Here is a 24,980-nt window from a genome sequence, read left to right as displayed (position 1 = left end):
ATTTTTAGTCTCTCACCTGTATAAGCTCATCCAGGCTCTCCTGAAGACTGTTTCCCAATGTGGTATTTCTGTACAACTGATATGCCATGGCTTAGGAGGGAGAAATTCTTTTTCTTATTCAGGCTTGCATTGATGTCCTAAAAATTTAATATGAAAGTATTAAGAAAAATTATAAATCACACATGTAATACAGTCTACTTCATATATTCAAATATACACTATGAGTGGGTAAAGAATCTGCCTGCAATGGAGGAGACACAGGCGACATGGGTCTGATTCCTGGGTCAGGAAGATCCCCTGGAGGAGGAAAAATCGCAACCTATTCTAGTATTCTTGCCTGAAAAATCCCATTGACAGAAGAACCTGGTGGATTACAGTCCACAGGATCACAAAGAATTGGACGTGCCTGAGTGACTCAGCACATACTATGTATACTATATAGTAACTTAGGAATTACAAGGAATGGTTAAAAATGCTTTTTCTGTTTTTCTATTATTTCAACACAGGCATTTATATTCCTGTATACAAAGTGCGTGCATGTGTGTGTGTGTGTGTGTGTGTGTGTGTGTGTGTAAATGTACACCTTTATCGTTTCTTTCAAACATCTACCTTTTGACCTACTCTGGACTTTACCATGTACCATTTATTTCCACTTACTGCCAAGGCAGTGATTCAATCTCCAGCTCACATTTGAGTGCCTTCCCCTTCATTTTCCTGTTCTCTTAAAATTCAGTATTTATAGAGTGCCTACCAAGAATATAACACAGTGATAGGTATCATCGGAGAGGAAGATAAAGATACACTCTGATTTTAAATAATTTATACTTTGGGGAAGGTAAACATAAAAAAGACATACAAAAGAAATTTAAGAGAGAATAAGAACTGTGACAGAGATTATACTGAAGCTGATTGAATGAGCTGGCTCACAAAAACTTCCTGATTCTTCAAGCTAGACTTTAGCCAAGCAAAGGAGGAAAGTCACCTTAGGCTGAAAAAATAGAATGAATAAAGCCACGGAAGGATGAAATCATCCAGTCTATAGAGAGAACTGCAAATTGATCCATATTAGGGTATCAGTATATGAATAGGAAGCGGTAGGATGTGAGGCTGAAAAAGATGACATGGATGGATTTGCCAGGAAAGGTGCCAGAGTTTTACAGTGAAGGTAAGGGGAGCCCCTGAAGCTTTCTAGGTAGGAAAGGTCAGGCAAATGGGCAGCAATGTAAAGGACATACTTGAATACAAGTTTAGAAAGAGATGAGGGATGAGGGCTTGCAGAGGAGGTCAGATTCAGCAGATACTGAGCTTCTACCACATGTTGCGTGTAAGATCCCTGACCCCGTGACACTGTCCGTTTGGACAGAGGGAGACAGCTGTACACAGAGTAACCATCAAGTAAAACTTGGCAAAAAATAACAGCTGCCTTCACGTTACATACTTGGTGGGCATCTGATACGCCTGGTCCCTCCTGCCTCTCCAAGTCTTTTCTCTGGCTTCTGTGGCCCCCAGTCAGCCTTCTCCTCCCGCCACACTGGGTACTAGCTTCTTGTTTCCTTTGGCGGGCTGCTCCTCAGCAACCTGACTGCTAAGCCTTGAGTACCCCAAGGCTTCTGTCTTCTCTCTATTTGTTTACTCCCTTAATTACCCTATCTAGGCCACAACTTTAAATACATTGTATTTATCTGCTGATGACCCGCAGACTTTTTGCCAGTCCTGACTTTTCATATGCCCACGTTGCGGCACACAAAACGGTGTCCTTGACACTGGATGGAAATATCAAATAGTAGATCAAATTAAATTTCTCAAAAACCAAATTTCTTGATATTCTTCAAAACTTTTCTGCCCCTGGTTTGCCTACCTCAATTAACAGTAAATCCAGTCTTCCAGAAAGATGGCCCCAAAACCTTACAGTCAACTTCTCTCGCATCCTGCATGCAAGCTATCAGCAAATCCTTTCAGCTGTTCCTTCTGAATGTAACCAGAATCGGACAACACTGACCATCTCCACTGCTAGTATTAGATCACCATCATCTGTCACTAAGATTTACAGTGACAGACAAGTAAGGGGTCACCCTCTTTCCACCCTTGTCTATGCCCCTTGAGCTGTTACAGTGAACCTTTTAAAACAGAAATAAAATCGCATCACTCATCTATCGAAACCTCTCATGGCAACATCCTATTTCAAAGTAAACACCAGAGTCCTCCTAATGGTTTTCAAGGCCTGAATGGTCTGGGCCCTCCACTATGGCTCTGGAACTTGACTTCCACCCTCTCTCTCACTGACTGCCTCAGCTACCAGTGCCCTGCTTCAGTACGGCAAGACGCTCTTGTTTAGGGCCTCGGCACTGGCTGCTTGTTTTGGTTCAAATGTTCTGCGCAGATACCTGCATGGTTTACTCTCTCATTTGATTCAGATCTCTGCTCAGGTTATTACTTCATCAGAAATGACTTTTGTGACCAACCTAGAAAAAAGAACTTCCCCCCTTTCCCTTTGCACTGCTTCATTTTCATTCATACCACTAACTGAAGCTGACATAAATATGCTTATCCTGTTTCCACCCCCCCAAAACAGATGTTTCCTAAAGATACGACTCTCATTCACTTATATATTTATCATCTGGAGCAATGCCTAGTACACAGTATGAATTCAGTAAGTATCTGTTTGTGAATAAATAACTTGGTGATATGTCAAAATGCCAATATCAAATTGTATTGCCATTAGGTGCATTTATAATAGGTTTTCTACTTTACTGAAGGAAGTGAAGCGGTAAGCACTCTAACTCTCAAAACTACATCTAAGCACCTAGCAGTATCGCTTGTCACTAAAGTCAAACTATCCATGTTGTTACCGAAATACAATCCTTCTACCTGTGTACCAGGTCCTAACCTCTCTAGGACAGGATATTGTTCCACAAATTCAATTATTCCTGCTCTATCAAATTTCCCTGTCTATGGATCTTTCCCATGAACAAACAGGAGCTATTTTTCTCATCTTAAAAAGTCTCAACTTGCGTTTCCCGCCAGCCTCACTTTATTTCTCTATTCCTCTATGTAGCAAAAACGCCAAATAGTTGTTTGTATTCACAGTCTCTCATTCCTTTTCTCACAGTTTCTCTTAAACTTAACTCCTTAAAGTTTTGCCTCAAGCATTAAATGAAACAGACTGTGAAGGTTATCGCTGGCAATGCTACAACTAACAGTCCTCAACTCTCAGTTCTCATCAGACCTAAGCATCTGGCAAAGCTGACTGTTCCCTCCTCTTTGATAGAGGATCTTGTCTTAGCTACCGGGACAGCACACTTTAAGGGTCATTCTCTTAAATTTACTGGTCCCTCCTCAATATCATTTGCTAGCTGATGCTCTTCTCCCTTAACTCGTAATTCACAAGGCGCCCCTCGGTCCTCTGACTCTGTCTACATGCGTTCCTTGCCGCTATCACTCTGCCTCATGGCTTTACACACCATCGCTGATGATCCCCAAATTCGTACACTAGCGCAGACCTTGCCCTGGACTCACTGCTGGATCCAACTGCCTACTCAGCATCTCTGTTTGTTGTCTTTCCCATCTCAGTTGATAAAACTCCATACCTCTATGGGCTTAGGCAAAAACCTGTGAAGATATTCCTGGCCACCTTTTCCTACCCCTGGTCTGGCCATCTTACCTTCACATCCAATCTCTAGCATAACCTGTTAACTCTACTTTCAATATGGATTCGGAATCCAGCCGTTTTTCACCATTTGTACTGTTATCACCTCGATGTCTGCCACTATCAACTGTCACTGGGATTACTGAAATAGCTTCCTAACTGGTTTCCTGGTTTCCACGCCTGCCTTCTACATTCTAATCCCAATTCAGCGGTCAGGTGCTCTTTTAGAACACAGCATTTCTTTGTGCAAAACTCTCATGTAGCGCCACCCAAGTTGGACAGGTGATAGTGGAGAGTTCTAACAAAATGTAATCCACTGGAGGGAATGGCAAGCCACTCCAGTATACTTGCTGTGAGAACCTCACCAACTGTATAAAAAGGCAAAAAGATAGGACACAAAAAGATGAGCCCCCGAGGTCAGAAGATGTCCAGTATACTACTGGGGAAGAGCAGAGGACCTCTACTAACAGCTCCAGGGAGAATGAAGCGGCTAGGCCCAAGTGGAAATGACACTCAGTTGTGGATGTGTCTGGTGATGAAAGTAATATCCAATGCTGTGAAGAACAAGTATTGCACAGGAACCTGGAATGTTAGGTCCATGAATCAAGGTAAACTGGACATGGTCAAGCAGGAGATGGCAAGAGGAAACATCAACATTTTAGGAATCAGTGAACTAAAATGGATGGGAATGTGTGAATTTAATTCAGAAAACCATTATATCTACCACTGTGGGCAAGAATCCCATAGAAGAAATGGAGTAGCCCTCATAGTCAACGAAAGAGTCTGAAATGCAGTACTTTGGTGCAACCGTAAAAATGACAGAATGATCTTGGTTTGTTTCAAGCCAAACCATTCAATATCACAGTAATCCAAATCTCTGCTCCAACCACTGATGCTGAAGAAGCGGAAGCTGATCAGTTCTGTGAAGAACTCCTAGAATTAACACCAAAAAAAAAAGATGTCCTGTTCATCATAGGGGACTGGAATGCAAAAGTAGGAGGTCAAGAGATACTTGGAGTAACAGGCGAGTTTGGTCTTGGAATAAAAAATGAAGCAAGGGAAAGGCTAACAGAATTCTGCCAAGAGAATTCACTGGTCATAGCAAACACCCTTTTTCAGCAACACAAGAGATAACTCTCCACATGGATAGCACCAAATGGTCAATACCAAAATCAGACTGGTAACATTCCTCGTAGCTGAAGATGGAAAAGTATACAGTCAGCAAAAACAAGACTTGGAGCTGACTGTGGTTCAGACCATCAGCTCCTCATAGCAAAATTCAGGCTTAAGCTAAAGAGAGCAGGGAAAACCAGAGTCCAGTAAGGTATGGCTTAAATCTCCTATGAATATACAGTGGAGGTAATGAATAGATTCAAGGGATTAGATCTAGTAAACAGAGTGCCTGAAGAACTTTGGACAGAGGTCCATAACACTATACAGGATAATAAACTATAATACTGAAGAAAACATAAATAGGATAAATAGTAATACTGAACATAACTGTAATACTGATCAAAACCATCCCAAAGAAAAAGAAATGCAAGAAGGCAAGGTGGCTGTCTGAAGAGGTTTTACAAACAGAAGAGAAGTGAAAATCAAGGGAGAAAGGGAAAAGTACCCCCAACTAAATGCAGAGTTCCAGAGAATAGCATGAAGAGACAAGGCGGCCTTCTTCAATGAACAGTGCATTAAAAACTGTTCATAAAAACTACCTTTATAAAAACAGAAGGTAACAACAGAAAGCGTAAGACGAGATCTCTTCAAGAAAATTGGAAATACTGAAGGAACATTTCATCCAAAGATGGGCACAATAAAGGACAGAAATAGTAAAGACCTAATAGAAGCAGAAGTAATCAAGAGGCGATGAAAAGAATACACAGAAGAACTGTACAAAAAAGGTGTTAATGATCTGGATAACCATGATGGTGTAGTCTTTCACTCAGAGCCAGACATCCTGGAGTGTGAAGTCAAGCGGGCCTTAGGAAGCACTGCTGCCAGTAAAGCTGGTGGAGCTGACGGAATTCCAGCTGAGCTATTTCAGATCGTAAAAGATGATGCTACTACAGTGCTGCACTCATTGTGTCAGCACATCTGGAAAACCCCAGTGGCCACAGGACTGGAAAAGGTCAACCCTCATCCCATTCCCAAGAACGGCAGTACTAACGGACGCTCACACCACCACGCAATGCTCAGAACTCCCATGCTAGTAAGGTTATGCTCAAAATCCTCCAAGCTAGGGTTTAGCAGTTTCTGAACTGAGAACATTCAGATCTTCAAGCTGGGTTCAGTAAAGGCAGAGGAACCAAAGATCAAATTGCCAACATTTGCTGGATCTTAGAGAAAGCAAGGGAATTTCAGAAAAACATCTACCTCTGTTTCACTGACCATGCTAAAGCCTTTGACTGTGCGGATCATAACAAACGGCAAAATTCTTAAAGAGATGGGAACACCAGACCATTTTACCTGTTTCCTGAGAAACCTGTATGTGGGTCAAGAAACAAAAGTTAGAACCTTGTCTGGAACAACGGACTGCTTCAGAATTAAGAAAGGAGTACGACAAGGCTGTTTACTGTCACCCTGTTTATTTAACTCATATGCAAAGCACATCATGCAAAATGTCGGGCTGGATGAGTTACAAGCTGGAATCACGACAGCCGGGAGAAATATCAACAACCTCAGATATGCAGATGACACCACTCTACACACACGCTTGGCAGAAAGCGAAAAGGAACTTAAGACCCTCTTGAGGAAGGTGGAGGAGAAAGAAAATGCTGGCTTGAAACTCAATGTTAAAAAATTAAGATCATGGAAAAATTAAAATCATAGCATCAGGTCCCATCACTTCATGGCAATTAGAAGGGGAAAAGGTGGAAGCACTGACAGAGTTCCTCTTCTTGAGCTCTAAAATCACCGTGGATGGTGACTGCCGCCATGAAATTAGAAGATGACTGCGTCTTGGCAGGAAAGCTATGACAAACCTAGAGAGTGTGTTAAAAAGCAAAGACACTACTTTGCCAACTGACGTACTGTCAAGGCTATGGTCTTTCCAGTAGTCATGTATGGATGTGAGAGTTGGACTGGAAGAAGGCTGAGCACCGAAGAATTGATGCTTTCAAAATGTGGTGCTGGAGAAGACTCTTGAGGGTCCCCTGGACTGCAAGGAGATCAAATCAATCAATCCTGAAGGAAATCAACCCTGAATATTCACTGGAAGGATTGATGCTGAAGCTGAAACTCCAATACTTTGTCCACCTGATATGAACAGCTGACTCATTGGAAAAGACTCTGTCACTGGGAAAGATTGAAAGTAGAAGAACAGGGTGCTGGAGGATGAGATGGCCGGATGGTATCACTGATTCAATGGACATGAACTTGGGCAAACTCCAGAAGATGGTGAGGGACAGGGAAGCCTGGTGTGCTGCAGTCCATGGGGTCACGAAAAAGTGAGACACGACTTGGTGACTGAACACCACCAACTATTACCTCGATGACCTCATCCATCATCTCCCCCTTGTTCTTGCCCTTCTCCAGACACAACGGCATCCTTATTTTTCTTAGAACATGACATAGATGTTCCTGCCTATGTAAGCCTTTGTGACAGCTGTCTTTTCTACCTGGAATTATCTTCCCCTGGATATTCACTTGGTTTTCTTAATACCTTTAAGAACTTAATGGGGCCTAAACAGACCACATATTTAAAATCCCACCCCCGCCTCCACCCTGCAGCTCTCAATCTCCCTCACTCTGCTCTGTTTCTTTGACGGCACCATGACCTTCTAATACATTATACAGTTTTCCTATTTTATGTTTACTTTTCTGCATCCTTCAGCAGAATGTAACCTCCTACCAGAGCAAGGGCTTTTATCTGCTTTTGTTTACTGAAGAGTAAACCAGGCATCGAGAACAAACACTACCTGGCACATGATGGAAGGAAATTAAACATCTGTTCAAAAAATAAACGAAGGCAAAAAACCAGTAAGCATAATGTGTGGGGTAGGTTAGGGGGATAAAGAGGGCAAGAAGGAGTACCAGTAGGAAGATACAAACTTGACAAAAGTAGAGCATAGAATCTTGTGTCCTCTCCATTTCCCATTTAGGATAAGTCCAAGAGTTACCTAGAAATGAAGAAGGCTGAGTGCCGAAGAACTGATGCTTTTAAACTGCGGTGTTGGAGAAGACTCTTGAGAGTCCCCTGGACTGCAAGGAGATCCAACCAGTCCATTCAAAAGGAAATCAGCCCTGGGTGCTCACTGGAAGGACTGATGCTGAAGCTGAAACTCCAATACTCTGGCCGCCTCATGCGTAGAGTTGACTCATTGGAAAAGACTCTGATGTTGGGAGGGATTGGGGGCAGGAGGAGAAGGGGACGACAGAGGATAAGATGGCTGGATGGCGTCACTGACTCGATGGACATGAGTTTGAGTGAGCTCTGGGAGTTGGTGATGGAGAGGGAGGCCTGGCGTGCTGTGATTCATGGGGTCACAAAGGGTCGGACATGACTGAGCGACTGAACTGAACTAATGAATTATCAGAAGGAGAAATAAACAATCCTGTTTGCAACTGCCTCAAAAAGAACAAACTATATAGAAATAAAAGATATGGATATTGAAAACTGCAAGACAATGATGAAAGAAACTGAATATGATACAAATAAACAGAAATTCCATGCATGTGGATTGGAAGAATCAATATTATTAAAATGTCCATACTACTTAAAGCAATTTACAGATTCAACACAATTCCTATCAAAATTCCAACAGCATTTTTCAAAGACATAGAACAAATAATCCTAAAATTTATATGAAACCACAAAGACCCCAAAATGCCAAAGCCATCTTGAGAAAGAAGGACAAAGCTGGAGGCATCATGTCTGCTGACATCTAACTCTATAATGAAGCTACCGTAATGAAAACAGGATGTCACTGCCAATAGAAACAGATGTACAGATGAATGGAAGCGAATAAAGGGCCCAGAAGTAAACCTGGGTGTGTATGACTGATTAACTTATGATAAAGAAGACAAGAATTTTGTACATGGGCAAATGACAGTCTGTTCACTAAAGGGTGCTGGGAAAACTGGGCATCCTCATGACAAAAGAAAGGCACTGGACCACTATATTACACCATACACAAAACTAAACTCAATGGTTTAAAAGCTTGAAATATAAGACCTAACACCATAAAACCCTAAAGCTCCTAGAGAGAAACAGAGATGGTAAGCTCCTTGATACAGATCTTGGTGATGGTTTTCCAAATCTGACATCAGAAGCAAAAGCAATAAAAGCAAAAATAAATAAGTGCGCTAGGATCATATTAAAGAGTTTATGCACAACAAAGGAAACCATGAAAAAATGAATAGGCTACCTACTGAATGAGGGAGAACATTTTCAAATCATATTTCTCACATGAGGCTGATATCCAAACTATATAAAAACACAAAACTCAATAGCAAAAACCCAAACAATCCCAGTAAAAAAATTATAAATTACATATGTAATGTGTAGTAGTCTATTTCATATATTCCAATGTATGCTATTAGCTATTATAAAAAAGACAATTGATAGCAAGTATTGGCAAGGACGTAGTAAAGGGAACCGTTGCGACTTGCTGATAGAATGTAAACTGGTACAGCCACTATGGAAAACAGTATGCATGTTTCTCAAAAAAGTAAAATAGAACTCCCATATGACCCAACAATTCCACTTTAGGGTGCTTATCAAAAGAAAAAGAAAACCCTAACTGGGAAAGATACATGCACCCCCATGTTCACAGGTATTCCCAACAGCCAAGATATGAAAGCAACCTAAGTGTCCATCAAACATGGAACAAACAAAGAAACTGTGGTGGAGAAACTGGGGTGCAGATGGACATGAGCTCACTTCCTCTCTCAAAAACACCAAAATCATAGCTAAACGACTGCAACATACCAAAACAAATTTTCTATATCCACACACAAAGAAGCCAGGATACTGCGATACTCATAGCATACTAGGTCAGACCTGCATGCTGGCGCTCACCTCCGAGAGGTAAGTAGTGACGGCAGCTCATTTTGAGGACAAAGACAAGGGTGGCAGGAGTTCTAGAGTACTCACTGGTGTGAGCTCTTCTGGAGGCTGACATTTTCTTACTAAATAGCCTGTAGGCCCCAGTATGGGGATGCCTCAGGTCAAACAATCAATAGGGCAGGAACAGAGCCCCACCCCACTGGCAGACAGGTTGTTTAAAATCTTCCTGAGCCTACAGCTGCCTACTACACACACCCCTTGACACGGCCCTGTCCACCAAAGGGACAAGATGCAGCTCTACCCACCAATGGCCAGGAACCAGTCCTTCCCATCAGAAGGCTTGTAAAAGTCTCTTAGATAAGCCTCATCCAAAAGGCAGCAGACAGCAGAACTAAGAACTACAACTCTGCAGCCTGTGGAAGAGAAACTGCAATCACAGGAAGTCAGATACAATGAGAAAGGAGAGAAATGTGTCCCAGATGAAGGAACAAGGTAAAGCCCCAGAAGGGGAGATAGGCAATGGACTCAAACAATAATTCAGAGTAATGACAGCAAAGATGATTCAAGATCTTGAGAAAGAATGGAGGCACAGGCCAAGAAGATGCAAGAAATGCTTAACAAAGACCTAGAAGATCTAAAGAAGAAGCAAACTAAAATGAACGATACGATAAAATGAAATGAGAAACACTCTAGGAGGAATCGAGAGCAGAATAAATGACGCAGAAGAACAGAGGAGGGAGCTGGAAGGCAGAATGGTGGGAATCTCTGCCACGGAGCAGGATAGACAAAAAAGAATGAAAACCAAAAGTGAGGACAGTTTAAGAGACTTCTGGGACAAAAACAGATGCACCAGCACTCGCATTATAGGGGTTCCAGAAGGAGAAAAGAGAGAAAGGGCCTGAGTAGCTGAAGACATCCCTAATACGGGAAAGAAAAAAAAGATATCCCCAAGTCCAGGAAGCAGAGTCCCATACAGTATAAACCCAAAGAGGAATACACCACGACACACAGTAATCAAACTGACAAAATTTAAGATGAAGGATAAATATTAAAAACAACAAAGGAAAAACAAATGAAATACAAGAGAAACCGTATAGGGCTATCAGCTAATTTCTCAGCAGAAACTCTGCAGTAGGAGTGGCACAATACATTTAAAGCGATGAAAGGGAAGAGCCAACAACCAAGAATACTTCACCCAGCAAAGCTCTTGTTCAGATTTGACAAAATCTGAAGCAAAATCAAAAGCTTTACAGATAAGCAACAGCCAAGAGAATTCAGTGCCACCAGACCAGTTGATAAAGGAACTTCTCCTGGTGGAAAAGAAAAGACTGCAACTAGAAACAAGAAAATTATGATTGGGAAGTTCACAGGTAAAGGTAAACATACAGTAAAAGTAGGAAATCATTCGACACAAATGTGACACCAAATCCAGCAATACAGTAGAGTACAAATGCAGGATAATGGAAACACATTTGAAATTAAAAGACCAGCAATTCATGGTAACTGCAAACTGAAAATCTACAAATAGATACATACACACAAAAGAAAAAGGAATCCAAACACAACTCTGATGATCAAATCACAAGAGAACAGAAGAAGAAAAAATAAGGCTGTCAAAAACAAATCCAAAACAGTTAACATGGCAATAAGAACATACATATTGATAGACTTTAAATTAAATGGATAAATGCTCCAACCAAAAGACACAGACTGGCTAAATGGATACAAAAACAAGACCTGTATGTTTGCCATCTACAAGAGACCCACTTCATATGTAGGGACACATATAGACTAAAAGTGAAGAAAACATAGGCAGCGTACTCTCTGACATAAATCACAGCAATATCTTTTGGGATAAACCTCTTAGAGTAATGAAAATAAAAACAAAAATAGTGAAAGTTAGTAGCTCAGTCGTGTCTGACTCTTTGTGATCCCACGGACTGTAGCCCACCAGGCTCCTCTGTTCATGGAATTCTCTAGGCAAGAGTACCTGCGTAGGTTGCCATTTCCTTCTCCGGAGGATCTTCCCGACTGAGGGACTGAACCTGGGTCTCCTGCACTGCAGGCAGATTCTTTATTGTTTGGGCCACAGGAAGCCCTCAAATGGAACTAATTAAACTCAAAAGTTTTTGCACAGTAAAAGAAACCATAAACAAAGCAAAAAGACAATCCACAGAATGGGAGAAAATATTTGCTAAGGATGCAACCAACAGGGGATTAGTCTGCAAAATTTATAAACAGCTCAAGGAGGCAATATCAAACAACTAAACAACCCAATCGAAAAATGGCTGGAAGACCAAAATAGACATTTCTCCAAAGAAGACACACAGATAGGCAAGACACATACTAAGATGCTCACCAGCACTAACTATTAGAGAAATGCAAATCAAAACTTCAGTGAGATACCACCTCAGGCTGCTCAGAATGACTATCATCAAGCTGTCTACAAACAACAAACGTTGGAGAGTACATGGAGAAAAGGGAATGCGCCTGCGCTCTTGGTGGCGATGTAAGCTGGTGGGCACTGTGGAGAATAGTACGGAGGCTCCTTAAAAAACTAAAAACAGGAACTTCCCTGCTGGTTCAATGGGTGGGACTCCACTCTTTCAATACAGGGGGCACGGGTCCGATCTCTGGTGAGGAACGAAGATCTCACATGCTGCACAGCCAGGAAGTTTAAAAACATAAATAAAAGTGGGTGTTAACACAAAAACTAAAAACAGAACTATCATAGGATCCACCAATCCCACTCCTGGACATCTATTCAGAGAAAGCCACTGTTCAAAAGGATGGATGCAACCCAATGCTCATCAGAGAGCTGTTGATAAGAGTTAAGACATGGCACCAACCTAAATGTCCATGGACAGATGAATTAAGATATGAGAGAGAGAGAGAGATATATATAAATGGAATATCACTTAGCCATTAAAAAAGTGAAATAATCCATTTGCAGCAACATAAATGAACCCTGAGATTATCACACTAAGCTAACTCAGACAGAGAAAGACAAATATCATATGATATCACTTACATGTGACATAATACAAATGAACTTGTTTACAAAACAGAAAAAAGCTCACAGACTTAAAAGACACACTTACGATTATCAAAAGGGAATGATGGAAGGAAGGGATAAATTAAGAGTTTATAACTGAATCACTTTCCTATATACCTGAAACTAACACATTGTAGCTCAACTATAATATAAAATATACACTTAAAGAAATAAAGAAATTATGGTATCTATACACAAGGATCATTCTGTCAGAAAAAGAGAATGAAATCTTGTCACTTATTATGGCAGGGATGGAACCTGGCATGATACTAAGTGAACTGAAAGTCAGAGAGGAAAAAAACACAAATACCAATTACTCTGTCTTGTATGTACAATCTATAAAACAACCAAACAACCCCAAGTGCACAGATACAGACAGACTGACAGTTGCCAGAGGTGAAGGGAGTCAAAAAAATGCAGCTGCAAAACAAACATGGAAATTCTGACTCATATTCAGAAGGCAGACCTTGTAATACACACACGTGAATGCTTACGCATGTGTGCGTGCCAAGCCGCCTCAGCTGTGTCCAACTCTTTGGACTATGGACTCTAACCCACCAGGCTCCTCTGTCCATGGGATGCGCCAGGCAAGAATACTGGAGTGGGTTGCCATGCCTTCCTCCAGGGGATCTTCCTGACTCAGAGATCAAACCAGGGTCTTTTACGTCTCCTGCACTGGCAGGCAGGTTCTTTATCATTAGCGCCACCTGGGAAGCCCGTACATGTGTGTATATATATATGCTAAAAATACGTATGAAGACCTATAAGACCTTCTAAAACTAACACCTAAAAAAGATGTTCTTTTCCTTATAGGGGACTGGAATGCACAAGTTGGAAGTCACGTAACAGTTGCCTGGAGTAACAGGCAAATTTGGCTTTGGAGTATAGAATGAAGCAGGGCAAAGGCTAATAGAGTTTTGCTAAGAGAACGCACTGGTCACAGCAAACACCCTCTTCCAACAACACAAGAGACAACTCTACACACGGACATCACCACAGTCAATAATGAAATCAGACTGATTATAGTCTTTGTAGCCAAAGATGGAGAAGCTCTATACAGTCAGCAAAAACAAGACTGGGAGCAGACTGTGGCTCAGATCATGGACTCCTTATTGCCAAATTCAGCTTTATAAATTGAAGAAAGTAGGGAAAACCACTAACTAGACCATTCAGGTATGACCTAAACCAAATCCCTTACGATTATACAGTGGAAGTGAAAAATAGATTCAAGGGATTAGATGTGATAGATAGAGTGCCTGAAGAACTATGGACAGAGGTTCGTGACACCGTACAGGAGACAGGGATCAAGACCATCCCCAAGAAAGAGAAATGCAAAAAAGCAAAATGGCTGTCAGAGGAGGCCTTACAAATAGCTGAGAAAAGAAGAGAAGTAAAAAGCAAAGGAGAAATGGAAGGATATACCCATTTGAATGCAGTCCAAAGAATAGCAAGGAGAGATAAGAAAGCCTTCCTCAGTCACCAATGCAAAGACACAGAGGAAAACAATAGAATGGGATCTCTTCAAGAGATCTCTTGAAGATCTCTCAATAGATCTCTTCAAGAGATCTCTATAGTCTTTAGAGATACCAAGGGAACATTTCATGCAAAGATGGGCACAATAAAGGACAGAAATCGTATGGACCTAAGAGAAGCAGAAGATATTAAGAGGTGGGAAGAAACACAGAAGAACTATATAAAAAAGACCCAGATAATCAAGATGGTATTATCACTCACCTAGAGCCAGACATCTTGGAATGCAAAGTCAAGTGGGCCTTTGGAAGCATCACTATGAACAAAGCTAGTGGAGGTGATGGAATTTCAGTTGAGCTATTTCAAATCCTAAAAGATGATGCTGTGAAAGTGCTGCACTCAATATGCCAGCAACTTTGGAAAACTGAGAGGTGGCCACAGGACTGGAAAAGCTCAGTTTTCAATCCAATCCCAAAGAAAGGCAATGCCAAAGAACGCTCAAAGTACTGCACCATTGCACTCATCTCACATGCTAGTAATGCTCAAAATTCTTCAAGCCAGGCTTCAAAAGTACACAAACCATGAACTTCCAGATGTTCAAGCTGGATTTAGAAAAGGCAGAGGAACCAGAGATCAAATTGCCAACATCTGCTGGATCATTGAAAAAGCAAGAGAGTTTCAGAAAAACATCTATTTCTGCTTTATTGACTATGCCAAAGCCTTTGACTGTGTGGATCACCATGAACTGTGGAAAATTCTGAAAGAGATGGGCATACCAGAGCACCTGACCTGCCTCTTGACAAATCCGTATGCAGGTCAGGAAACAATAGTTAGAACCTGACATGGAGTAACAGACTGGTTCCAAACAGGGAAAGGAGTACGTCAAGGCTGTATATTCTCACCGTGCCTATTTAACTTATATGCAGAGTACATCATGAGGAATGCTGGGCTGGATGAAGCATAAGCTGGAACCAAGATTGCTGGGAGAAATATCAATAACCTCAGATATGCAAATGACACCACCCTTATGGCTGAAAGCAAAGAAGAACTAAAGAGCCTCTTGATGAAAGTGAAAGAGGAGAGTGAAAAAGTTGGCTTAAAGCTCACCATTCAGAAAACTAAGATCATGGCATCTGGTCCCATCAGTTCATGGCAACTAGATGGGGAAACAGTGGAAACAGTGACAGATTTTACTTTGGGGGGCTCTAAAATGGACGTGAGTCTAAGTGAACTCCAGGAGTTAGTGATGGACAGGGAGGCCTGGCGTGCTGCGATTCCTGGGGTTGCAAAGAGTTGGACATGACTGAGCGACTGAACTGAACTGAAAAAACTGCAGATGGTGACTGCAGTCATGAAATTAAAAGACGCTTACTCCTTGGAAGAAAAGTTATGACCAACCTAGACAGCATATTAAAAAGCAGAGACGTTACTTTGCCAACAAAGGTCCATCTGGCCAAAGCTATGGCTTTTCCAGCAGTCATGTATGGATGTGAGAGTTGGACTATAAAGAAAGTTGAGCGCCGAAGAATTGATGCTTTTGAACTGTGGTGTTGGAAAAGACTCTTCAGAGTCTCTTCGACTGCAAGGAGATCCAACCTGTCCATCCTAAAGGAAATCAGTCCTGAATATTCATTGGAAGGACTGATGTTGAAGCTGAAACTCTAATACTTTGGCCACCTGATGGGAAGAAATGACTCACTGGGAAAGACCCTGATGCTGGGAAAGTTTGAAAGTAGGAGAAGGAGATGACAGAGGATGAGATGTTGGATGGCATCACTGACTCAATGGACATGAGTCTGAGGAGGCTCCGGGAGGTGGTGATGGACAGGGAGGCCTGGTGTGCTGCAGTCCATGGGGTTGCAAATGGTCGGACACAACTGAACGACTGAACTGAATTGAAAAATACCTAATGAGTTAAATGTTAATTCAAATTGAGCTGTTCAGAGGACATGTGAATTGGTATTCTGAAAACTATGAATTTATCAAAATACAGTCTAGAGTTTTCAAAGTGATGTAACATTTAGAGTTATGCCAAAAAACTAAATAGAAAGGCAACGTATAGATGTTTTCTTTTTTTTTGTCCACACTGAGGGATGCATGAGGGATCTTGTTTTCCTGACCAGGGATCAAACCCAGGCAGTGAAATATGGAGTCTTAACCACTGGACCACCAGGGAACTTCCAACATACAGACTGGGAGAAAATATTTGCACATCATGTATCTGATAAGGAGTTACTATCCCCAATATATTAGGAGTTCACACACCTCAACAGCAAAAAAGCAGAGTAATCTGATTAAAAAATGGACAGAGGATCAGAACAGACATTTTCCCAAAGATCACATACAGATGGCCAAAAACTACTCATGATTAATTATCAGGGAACTACAAATCAAACCCACAATGACATATCACCTCACACTCATCAGCATGGCTATAATCAGAACGACAAGAAGTAACAAGTATTTGGTGAGGATGCAGAGAAATAGGAAAAATCACTGTGTAATGCTGGTGGGAATGCAAACTGGTACAACAAATATGGAAAACAGTATATAGGCTCCTCAAAATATTAAAGACAGAATCATCATATAACTCAACAATTCCACTTTTGGGTATTTATTTGAAGGAAAAGGAAACACTAATTCAAAATGACATATGCAAACCACAACAGATGCACACACACACACACACAAATAACACAAACACAACACTAAAGACAGTCATCAAACCAAAAAGGAAGGAAAAAAAGAAGACTGTCAGAAACAAATCCAAATCAATTAAGAAAATGGAAAGAAGAACATACACATCAAAATACCTTAAATGTAAATGGATAAACGCTCCAACCAAAAGACACAGACTGGCTGAATGGATACAAAAATAAGATCAGTATATATGCTGTCTATAAGTGATCTACTTCAGACTAGGGACACATATGCAAAGTGAGGGGATGGTAAAAGATACTCCATGTAAATGGAAACCAAAAGAAAGCTGGAGCAGCAACACTCCTATCAGAGAACACAGAGGAAGGACACTACATAATGATCAAAGGATCAATCCAACAAGATATGAGAACTGTAAATATATATGCACCCAACACAGGAGGGCCTAAATACGTAAGGCAAATGCTATCAGCCATAAAAGGGGAAACTGACAGGTACACAATAATAGCGTGGAACGTTAACACCACACTTTCACCAATGGACAGATCATCCAGACAGAAAATCAGTAAAGAAACACAGGCCTTCAGTGATACATTAAACCAACTGGACTTAACCTATACAGGACATTCCAACCGAAAGGAGAATACACTTCCTTCTCGAGTGCACATGGAACACTCTCCAGGACAGATCACATTCTGAGCCACAAATTGACCCTTGGTAAATTTAAGAAAAATGAAATCATGTCAAGCATCTTTTCTGATCATAATGGTAAGCGATTAGAAATAATTATGGGGGGGGGGAATACCTGTAAAAACCCCACAAATATGTGAAGGCTACCGGATATGTTACTAAACAACCAATGGATCACTGAAGAAATCCAAGAGCAAATTTTTAAAAACCAAGAAACAAATGACAAAGAAAACACGATGATCCAACCTCCATGGGAAGCAGCAAGAGTAGTTCTAAGAAGGAAATTTATACCAATATAATTTTACCTCAGAAAACTCAAGAAAAATCTCAAATAACAACCTAATCTTACACCTAAAGCTACTAAAGAAAGAACAAACAAAACCCAAAGTTACTATCAGGAAAGAAATCATAAAGATCAAAGCAGAAGTAAATGAAATCGAGACAGAATAGAGAAGAACAATGAAACAAAAAACTGGTCCTTTGAAAAGAAAAAACAAAATTGACAAATCATTAGCTAGAGTCATCAGGAAAGAAAAGGAGAAAGCTCAAATAAGAAATGAGAAAGCAAAAGTTACCACCAACAGCATGGAAATACAAAGGATCGTAAGAGACTACTGCTGCAAGCAACTACACACAAATAAAATAGACAACCTAGGAGAAACAGATAAATTCTTGGCAAGGTACAAGCTTCCAAGACTGGACCAGAAAGAAACAGAAACTATGAGCAGACCAATCGCAAGTACTGAAGTTGAAACTGATTAAAAAAAAAGACTCCCAAGAAACAAAGTGCAGGACGAGGTGGCGTCACAGGTGAATTTGTCTCTATCAAACATTTAGAGAAGAGCTAACACTTGTCCTTCTACTGAGAGAAAGAACACAGTCAGTCACTCAGTCACGCCAGACTCTTTGTGACCCCATGGACTCTAACTTACGAGGCTCCTGTCCGTGAATTTCCAGGCGAGGAGGCTGGAGTGCGCTGCCACTGCCTCCTCCAATCCTCTCCACCCTTTTAAAACTCTTCCAAAAAACCGCAGGGGGTGCTTCCTTGGTGGTTCAGTGGTTAAGAATCCACCTGCCAGTGCAGAGCCAGGTTCAATCCCTGGGCAACTAAGCCAGTGTGCCACAACTGCTGAGTCTGTGTCTCCAGCCCATGCTCCATGAGAAGAGAAGCCACGCAAGAAGGCCATGCACCGCAACTAGAGAGCAGCCCATTCGCCACAACTAGGGAAAGCCTGCCCGTAGCAACGAAGACCCAGAGCAGCCAAAAGCAAATAAATATATGGATCTTAAAAAAAAATTGCAAAGGAACACTCCCAAGCTCATTTTACAAGGCCACCATCACCCTGATACCAAACAAAAGATACCACAACAAAAGGAAATTACAGGCCAATATCACTGATGAACATAGACACAAGGGTCCTCAAGACAACACTAGCAAACTGAATCCAACAACACATTAAAAGGGTCATACACCATGATCAAATGGGATTTTCCCAGGGATTCAAGGGTTTTTTTTAGAATTTGCCAATCAATGTGATACATCACATTAACAAATTGAAGAATAAAAACCATATGATCATCTCACTGGATGCAGAAAACTCTTTTGACAAAACTCAACACACATTTATGGTAAAAACTCTCCAGAAAGTAGGCAGAGTGGAAACCTACCTCAACATAATAAAGGCAATACATGAGAAAACCACAGCTAACACCATTCTCAACAGTGAAACACCGAAAGTATCTCCTCTAAGATCAGGAACAAAACAATAATGTCCACTCTTGCTACTTTTATTCAACAGTTTTGGAAGCTGTAGCCAGGGCAATCAGAGAAGAAAGAAAGACGAATTCAAACTGGAAAAGAAGTGTAACCACCGCTGCAGATGACACGATACTATACACAGAAAATCCTAAAATGCTATCAGAAAACTACTAGGACTCATCGGTGAGTCTGAGACACAAAGACAACTCTTACATTCCTATACACTAACAACGAAAGAAAATAAAGAGAAATTAAGGGAAAAAACCCCCAGGACTTCGCTGGTGGTCCAGTGGTTAAGAATCCTCCTGCCAATGCAGGGGACATGAGTTCCATCCCTGGTATGGGAACTAAGATCCCACATGCCACAGCGCAACTAAGCCTATGTGCCACAACTACGGAAGCCTGTGTGCCCCAGGGCCTGTGCTGTGCAGCAGGAAAAGCCATCGCAATGAGAAGCCCCCGCCCCACAACAAAGAGTAGTCCCTGCTCTCCACAACCAGAGAAAGCCCGTGAGCAGCAATGAAGATCCAGCGCAGCCAAAAATAAATAAATAAATAATAACAATAATAAAAATCCCATTTACCACAGTAAAGCTACCTAGGAAGGCAAAAGACCTGTACTCTAAAAACTTTAAAAGACGCTGATGAAAGTAAGCAAAGATGATACAGATGGAGAGATATACCATGTTCTTGGAATACAAGATTCAATATTATCAAAATTATTATACTACCCAGGGCAATCAACAGATTCAGTGCATTCCCTACCAAACCGCCAATGGCATCTTTCAACAGAATCACAACAAAAAAAGTTTACAATCTGTATGGAAACACAAAAGACCCTGAATAACCAAAGCAAACTTGAGAAAGAAAGACAAAGCTGGGGCAATCAGGTTCCTTGAATTAGGACTGTACTGGCACAAAACCAGAAATATAGATCAATGGAACAGGATAAAGACCAGAGATAAAACCATGCATCCATAGTCAAGTAGTCTATGACAAAGGAGGTAAAAACAGACAATGGAGGAAAGACGGTCTCTTCAGCAAGCGGTGCTGGGGGTACCTCCCTGGTGGTCCAGTGGTTAAGAATCTGCCTTCCAATGTAGGGGACTGAGGCTTGATTCCTAATGGGGGAACTAAGATCCCACATGCTGTGGAGTAACTAAGCCCATGCATCCACAGCTGGAGAGCCCCTGCACCAAAACTGCTGAGCCTGCATGCTCTATAGCCTGTGTGCCACAACTGAGACCCAATGCAGCCACACACAAAAGATTTCAAATACTCAAATATCTTAAAAAAAAAAGGCGGGGGAGGAGGACTTCCTTGACAGTGCAATGGATAGGAATCCACCTGCCAATGCAGGAGACACGCATTTGACCCCTGGTCAGGGAAGATTCCACATGCTTGGGAGCAACTAAGCTCAGGTACAACTACTGAGCCCAAGTGCTGCAACTACTGAGGCCTGTGCACCTACAGCCTGTGCTCCCCAACCAGAGAAGCCACTGCAATGAGGAGGCTGTGCACCACAGCTAGAGCGTAGCCCCCACCCTCTGCAACTAGACAGTCTGTGCAGCAACAAAGGTCCAGCGCAATCAAGACAATGCAACCAAAAATCAATAAGTATACAAATGACAGAATATGCAGGTTAGGAAGCAGCAGTTAGAACTGGACATGGAACAACAGACTGGTTCCAAATAGGAAAAGGAGTACGTCAAGGCTGTATATTGTCACCCTGCTTATTTAACTTCTATGCAGAGTACATCATGAGAAATGCTGGGCTGGAAGAAGCACAAGCTGGAATCAAGATTGCCGGGAGAAATATCAATCACCTCACATATGCAGATGACACCACCCTTGTGACAGAAAGTGAAGAGGAACTAAAGAGCCTCTTGATGAAAGTGAAAGAGGAGAGTGAAAAAGTTGGCTTAAAGCTCAACATTCAGAAAACTAAGATCATGGCATCTGGTCCCATCATTTCATGGCAAATAGATGGGTAAACAGTGGAAACAGTGTCAGACTTTGTTTTTTGGGGCTCCAAAATCACTGCAGATGGTGACTGCAGCCATGAAATTAAAAGATGCTTACTCCTTGGAAGGAAGGTTATGACCAACCTAGAGAGCATATTAAAAGGCAGAGACATTACTATGCCAACAAAGGTCTGTCTAGTCAAGGCTATGGTTTTCCAGTAGTCATGTATGGATATGAGAGGTGGACTGTGAAGAAAGCTGAGCACAGAAGAATTGATGCTTCTGAACTGTGGTGTTGGAGAAGACTCTTGAAAGTCCCTTGGACTGCAAGAAGATCCAACCAGTCCATCCTAAAGGAGATCAGTCCTGGGTGTTCTTTGGAAGGAATGACGCTAAAGCTGAAACTCCAATACTTTGGCCACCTCATGTGAAGAGTTGACTCATTGGAAAAGACTGATACTGGGAGGGATTGGGGGCAGGAGGAGAAGGGGGTGACAGAGGATGAGATGGCTGGATGGCATCACCGACTCGATGGACATGAGTTTGAGTGAACTCCAGGAGTTGGTGATGGACAGGGAGGCCTGGCATGTCGCAATTCATGGGGTCACAAAGAGTCAGACACGGCTGACTGAACTGAATCAAAAAGAAAGGGAGCGGGGGGTGGGAGGGGTGGTGCCAGGAAAACTGGACAGCTACATGTAAAAGAATGGAATCAGAATATTCTCAAACAGCATACACACACACTAAAAACGCAGCATAAAGACCTAAATGTAAGAATGCATACTATAAAACTCTTAGAGGAAAACACAGGCAGAACACTCTGACACAAATCACAGCAGTATCTTTTGGGATTGACACCCTACAGCAATGAAAACAAAAACAAACAAATGAGACCTAATTAAACTCAAAAGGTTTTATACAACAAAACCATAAACAAAACTAAAAGACAACCCACAGAATGGAAGAAACTATTTGCAAACAAAACAACCAAAATACACAAATAGCTCATGCAGCTCAACATCAAAAAACCCCATCAACCCAATCAAAAAATGGGCAGATTTAAATGGATGTTTCTCCAAATAGGACTTCCCTGGTAGCTCAGTTGGTAGAGTCCACGTGCAATGCAGGAGACTGCCTGCAATACATAAGAGACGTGGGTTCAATCCCTGGGTTGGGAAGATGCCCCGGAGAAGAAAATGGCAACCCACTCTAGTATTCTTGCCTGGGAAATCCCCTAGACAAAGGAGCCTGGCAGGCTGCAATCCATGGGGTTACAAGAGTCTGACATGAGTTAGCAACTAAACCATCGGCACCAAACTGGACAGACAGATGGCCAAGAAGTGCATGAAAAGATGCTTAAAATCAGAAAAATGCAGATCAAAGCTGAAATGAGGTATCACTTCATACCAGTCAGAATGGCTATGAGCAAAAGAATCTGGAAACAATAAATGCTACAGAAGGTGTGGAGAAAAGGAGATGCTCCTGCACTGATGATGGGAAAGTAAATTAGTGTACCCATTATGGACAACGGTTGGAGCTTCTTTTTAAAAACAAACAAACCAAAAAAAAAAAAACCCAACTAAATATAGAACTACCGTATGATCCGGCACTCCCACTCCTATACATGCACCCCAATGTTCACTGGAGCTTCCCAGATGGTACGATGGTAAACAATCTGCCTGCCAAATGCAGGAGACCCAAGAGAAGCGCGTTTGATCCCTGGATTGGGAAGATCCCCTGGAGTAGGAAGTGGCAATGCACTCCAATATTCTTGCCTGGATAATCTCATGGCCAAAGGAGCCTGGCTGGCTACAGCCCATGGGGTCACACAACTGAGCAGGCACACACACAGTGTTCATTGCAGCGTTATTTATCTACAATAGCCAAGACTATTAGTCATTCAGTCATGTCTGACTCTTTGTGACCCCCTGCCAGGCTTCTCTGTCCATGCAATTCTCCAGGCAAGAATACCAGAGTGGGTAGCCATTCTTTCTCCAGGAGATTTTCCAGACCAAAGCCAAGATATGGAAGCAGCCCTAAATACAGATGTGGTACGTATATACAATGGAATATTACACAGCCATAAAAGAGCAAAACAATGCCATCTGCAGCAACATGGATGGACCCAGAGACTGTCATACTATGTGAAGTAAACGAGACAAAGACAAACAACACATGGTATCACTTCTATGTGGAATCTACAAAAATGGTACAAATTAACTTATTTTCAAAACAGAAATAGAGTCACAGATGTAAAAAACAAACTAGTTACCAGGGGGATGAGGGAGAGTGATATATTGGGAGATGAGGACTGGCATATACACACTATTGTATGTAAAACTGATAATAGTGCACATTTCACTGTCTTTTTTCATGTTAAGAGAAAAGATATTTCTGATGAGTTAAATAAACCTCTGGAGATAAATGAGCAGCATAACTGATTTAGCCATTGCTGTCTGTCATCGTCAGACAACAGTCAATAGCTTCATCTTACATTTTGTATTTCTTTGCATTGTGATGGTTTTGCCTTTTAATAAAAATGAAGAAGCATTGCAGGTGTTTTAGTATTTGCTGTATAGAAAATATAACTTTTTAAATTGAAAAATAAAAAAGTAAAAAAAAAACTGATAATAACGACCTGCTGTAAAGTACAGGGAGCTCTATTCAGTATTCAGTAATGACCTACATGAGAAAAGAAATCTTAAAAAGTAGATATATGTATAACCTATTTACTGTACACTTGAAGCTAACACAACTATATTTCAATTAAAAAAACCAAACACAAAAAGATATATACAGTCTTCCACTGCAGCATTATTTCCAACAGTCAAGACACAGAAACAACCAAAATGTCCACTCATGGGTAAATCAATAAAAAAAGGTGTGGTATATATAATAAGATGATTATTCAGACACTTAGAAAAGTCAAATCTTGCCATCTGAGACAATGTGAATGGGCTTTGAGGGCATTACACCAAGTCAAATAAATTACATCGAGTCAAAGAAATTAAAGCAAGACAAATACCACATGGTCTCACTTACATGTGGAAACCAAGAAACAAAAGAAAATTAAGCTCACAGAAGATTAGGGGTAAGGGAAAAGGATGGATGAAACGACAAACTTCCAATTATAAACCATAAATCATAAAATTATAAATTAATAAAATTTAATTATAAATTATAAAATACATCGCAGGGATACAAGGTACAGCATGATGACTAGAGTTAATAATATTGTATTGCATATTTGAAAGTTACTAAAACAGACCTTAATTCTTCATAAAAAAACTTTTTTTGCAACCATGGTGACGGATGCTAACTAGACTTACTGGGTTGATCCTTTTGCAATATGTACAAGCAGCGAATCATGTTGCACACCTGAAACTCATGTATTTATACGCCTATTATGCCTCAAAAAATACTTTTACAAATAGTTATTTAAATATTTGTTAAAATTACTTGCTTTAACAGTCTTAGATTCCCCAAAATTGCTTGTGAGATATTAAATTTTTCTAGATGTAGTTTGAGCCATAGAATTTTAGTACTACTCCATTTTGCAGTTTAGAAAAGTAGAAGGCGCCACGTTCGGAAGTAACCGGACAGTGCTCGTCTGTCTTGAGCAAACCATCCGGTTTAAATTCGTTCTAGTACGAATTCACAAGGGGTTTGAAAGCAGGCTTCAAGTGACCGAAGGCACAAGAATGAGACATTTAAAGAAAGCGACCCCTCGATATT

At 41.2% G+C, this 24,980-nt stretch overlaps 2 protein-coding genes across 8 annotated transcripts in view; both read right to left on the bottom strand.

Moving 5' to 3' along the window:
- The window catches only part of GTF2A2 (general transcription factor IIA subunit 2), a 32,220-nt gene that overhangs the window by 6,787 nt on the left and 453 nt on the right, over positions 1-24,980 (bottom strand). The window contains exon 2 of the mRNA XM_012181428.4: positions 17-137. Within this exon, the coding sequence (XP_012036818.1) occupies positions 17-88 (72 nt within the window). The 5' untranslated portion in view covers positions 89-137. The remainder of the gene's footprint in view (positions 1-16; positions 138-24,980) is intronic.
- Positions 25-24,980, bottom strand: part of BNIP2 (BCL2 interacting protein 2) — a 51,223-nt gene continuing 26,267 nt past the window's right edge. For all 7 annotated transcript variants that reach the window (XM_027971777.3, XM_060417846.1, XM_042252375.2 and 4 more), the window contains one exon: positions 25-137. In XM_027971777.3, the coding sequence (XP_027827578.3) occupies positions 119-137 (19 nt within the window). In that variant the 3' untranslated portion in view covers positions 25-118. The remainder of the gene's footprint in view (positions 138-24,980) is intronic.

This window comes from Ovis aries, chromosome 7, assembly GCF_016772045.2.
Source record: "Ovis aries strain OAR_USU_Benz2616 breed Rambouillet chromosome 7, ARS-UI_Ramb_v3.0, whole genome shotgun sequence".
Taxonomy (NCBI): Eukaryota; Metazoa; Chordata; class Mammalia; order Artiodactyla; family Bovidae; genus Ovis; species Ovis aries.
Note: the sequence above shows the minus strand (reverse complement) of the source record. Positions and strands in the feature narration are given on the sequence as shown.